The sequence below is a fragment of the Serinus canaria genome, chromosome 4 (genome assembly GCF_022539315.1).
Source record: "Serinus canaria isolate serCan28SL12 chromosome 4, serCan2020, whole genome shotgun sequence".
Classification (NCBI taxonomy): domain Eukaryota; kingdom Metazoa; phylum Chordata; class Aves; order Passeriformes; family Fringillidae; genus Serinus; species Serinus canaria.
The window spans coordinates 30,586,548-30,590,201 of NC_066317.1; the positions used below are offsets into that span (position 1 = coordinate 30,586,548).

At 33.8% G+C, this 3,654-nt stretch overlaps 1 protein-coding gene across 6 annotated transcripts in view; it reads left to right on the top strand.

The window, feature by feature from the left end:
- Nucleotides 1–2,415, top strand: part of GRIA2 (glutamate ionotropic receptor AMPA type subunit 2) — an 86,631-nt gene extending 84,216 nt beyond the window's left edge. For 3 of the 6 annotated variants that reach the window (XM_030239556.2, XM_030239554.2, XM_050973895.1), the window contains one exon: nucleotides 356–2,415. In XM_030239556.2, coding sequence (XP_030095416.1) covers nucleotides 356–520 — 165 coding nt within the window. In that variant the 3' untranslated portion in view covers nucleotides 521–2,415. The other 3 variants (XM_050973891.1, XM_050973892.1, XM_050973893.1) reach the window with 1 other exon arrangement.
- Nucleotides 2,416–3,654: the final 1,239 nt, after the last annotated feature.

Here is a 3,654-nt window from a genome sequence, read left to right on the forward strand (position 1 = left end):
AGTTGGCCAAGGGACCATGGTGTATGTATTGCTGTTCTTTATGTTGCTGGTCAGTAACTGACTGAATGACCTGTTACTGACCGAATGTGGGTTGTCCTGGCGTAGATGTGCGTGACAATTGTAGTGCAGCTTTTGCTTAAGTGTCTGTTTTCATTTGCTAAAGGCTGTTTAAAGAAACTGCAAAAAGATCTGATTCTCCTCTCACTTACTCTAGAGTAAGTCAAGAGTAACCTCATTGAAGCCAATGAAGTTACACTGGTGCCAGCCAAACGTAAGCAAGAAGAGAATCAGGCCCTCTGTCTCAAACACTGAATTTCTGTAATGTATCATTTTATTTTTCTTTCTCTTTCCTAAGATGACCTTGAATGATGCCATGAGGAGCAAGGCAAGGCTGTCAATTACAGGAAGTACTGGAGAAAATGGACGTGTTATGACTCCAGAATTTCCAAAAGCAGTGCATGCAGTACCTTACGTGAGTCCTGGCATGGGAATGAATGTCAGTGTGACTGATCTCTCGTGATTGATAAGAACCTTTTGAGTGCCTTACACAATGGTTTCCTTGTGCGTTTATTGTCAAAGTGGTGAGAGGCATCCAGTATCTTGAAGACTTTTCTTTCAGCCAAGAAAAAATTCTTGTATTTGTGGAGTTCATCTTGGATTGTAATGAATGCTTGGTTCAAAACACAACACCATTTTCTACACAAGTTCAAGATGAAGCTTGACTGACATGCACAGCTAACATGGAAGTACTGTAATCTAACTGAAGTCGTTGTACAGGCAACACACCAGTTTCTGCAGCCACTGTTGTTAGTCCCTTGGTTCATATTGACTTAAGCACACTTGACATCAATTGCATCAAGATGTGACATGTTTTATAAGAAAAAAAAAAAAGTATAAAATGAAAAAAATATTTTTAGGTATTTTCACAAACAAAAACTGGCTTTTAAATAAATTTGCTTCCATAATGGTTGGATATGACAAAAGAAAAAAAAATAAGAAAAAAAAAGAAAAAAATCTAGACTACGGGGAAGTGGAATATGAAAATAAGGCTTAAGGCATCAGTTCCGTATTTTTCAAAGCCAAATATGTAATGTTGAGAAGAGAAGAAATAATGATTGAAATGTTCAAATCTTGTAATTTAATATTGTTATTAAAACTTTGCTGTATATCCTATTCTTTAACATTTGGTGTTAATATAAAATTTACTTGGCAATGCTTGACATTTGAAATAAACTTTTTTCTATGGTTTTATTTGCAAGTGTTCCATTAATTTTACTAGCTACAGTTGGGTTATAAAGAGTCTGAAATCTAAAAGGACACTGTCAAGGTTGGGTCAATGTTTCAGTTTTTGGCAGTGTCGCCACTTCCAGCTCACTCAAATCTGTTCAATAGTTTTTTCTGCAGATGAGCCCAAGCTGTGATGCTCAGATACGCTCGTTGAACTCTGAAGATCAAGGTTGTTCTGGGTTGGAGCAGTACTTGATACTGGCACATGAGGATGGGTGCTGTTTTAGAGCTCCTCTTAACTCTGACATGCAGAGACTTAATGATCCAAAGATTTGGTTGAAACCTATCTCTACTTTTGTACAGTTGAGTTCATAAGTACGTGTACAGAGAGAGAAGAGTATTGATAAAAGCTGATAAATGGCAAGCAGTAAAAAGTATTAAGTATTTTTTTTAAAGAGTGAAAAAAAAGAGAGAGAGTTTTCAAATTGTTTCTTTAAGGAAGCAGTTTTCAAACTGTTAAAAGGTAATTCTAAGCAGTAGCTAGTGAAGCTTTTGTGAAAAGAAGAACCCAAAACCTTGGCAATGTCTTTTTGAATTAAGATTGATAACTCGAATTAGATGCAAGTCTGTACTGATGAAAACTTTCCTGAATCTTAATCATTATGAGTATTCTTTGCTAGCTGAAGTTACCATACTTTTTAATTGTGTGTATTTAAAAACAATAACTACTTAAAAAGCAAAAAGGAATCCTAGGAGGGGTGCAATAATATTAATTTAAATGCTAATGCAAATCAAAGTAACATCATGTTTCTCTAGCTTTCCCTGTAGATACAATTCTGTACATTTGGTTGAAAAAGCTTACATTTTTCTGCATTGTGGATACATTGCCTCATGCAGTATCGGTAAATCTCTTTTATTTTGGAATTAAATAAAAATTTAAATATGACTTGCAGTTTTAGTTGGAATCAATTTCTTAGACTCAAGTTTAATGTTTGCTGAGCATTGGAGAAGGCAGAGCACTTATCAGAAACTTGAAGTCCCTTCTCGTGGTACAAACTCTGAGCCTGTTTCTGCAAGCATGTGAACACAGTGTATACTCTCAGTGTGGCCAGCAAAAGAGGTGTATACAGTGTTTTCAATTTCTGTCTTACCAATACTTCCCCCCAGCTGAACTAATTCATTTCTTGGCACATCTGTAATTCATAGGTGTTCTGTGCATTACTCCTCATCAGGAATGTTGGGGAATGCATTCGGATTTTTAATGTTCAATGCTAGAATGACCAAACTAAAATAATATTCATATGGTACATAATTTTAAAAAAAATTAGAAATGCATTACTGTATACAGTGGAAAGCTATTTATTGTACCTCTGGGCTCATTCCTCTAAAAATCATATCATAAAAAAAAAAAATCTTTGTCAAGCCTGAACTGATGTATATAACTGAAATAATGTAAAGTTATATTTTCATGTTTTTATACTTAACAACATGATGGGAATACATAATGTATGAGTATTTCAATTCAGATAGTATTGATTGGATAATACACATCTCAGTTAAAAAAGCAGTAATAGTAGTTTAATATCCATGTTAAGAGTACATCAGTATATTGCTATATAAAGTATGTCTGTGTGCATTTAAGTGAAAAATAGTCAAGAGTGATGAAAGCTGTCCAAGGGTTTTTTATTCCTTTTTTTATGAAAACTGTTATGGAGCAACCAAAATGTTTATGAACTCAAACTTGTGTAAATTTCAAAATGTCCTTTTACTGTAGCTTTTTGTTTACAGTACAGTATCTTATTTTCTGCTTTGTTAAATGAGTAACGGTACAAAGCTGGACATACACTTTCTAAGACATTAACGTTCTCGTTTTTTCATGTATACTTATATGACAGAAAATGCTTCTGATTTTATTTTTCAATCTAACACATGGCTTTTCTGGAGTGTTGTATAAACTTCAATCATACATAAAAAGTCTTCTTAAAAAAGGTAAAAGACCTTTAATGTCTGCTTAGTATTATTGAAATCTGGTTTCTTATTTATTATAAATGTATTTTTCTAAGATTTTACATAGGGCAAACCTGTTTGTCCCCACAGACATGAAATTTCCTTGAAGAGTTTATGAAGTTTCTTCTTTTCTTGAATGAAGTTTCAATGAAGAGTATAAATCTTCTCCCAGATCATCTTGTCACTCAAGGATAGATTTAATGTAGTTTTCCTTATTGTTAAATGAAGTAATGAAACTTTTTTCCCAACCATAGAATTGTATCTTTGGACTGTAACCTTCCTGATCATAGTTACAATGACAGCGTGGTAGGTTCATAAAGACAGGGGGTTCAGTATCTCTTCAGTAACACTACCTAAAACATTTTGAGTTTAAACCAGTACATTTTTAATTGAACTGATTGTTGATGTGTCCAAAGCAGA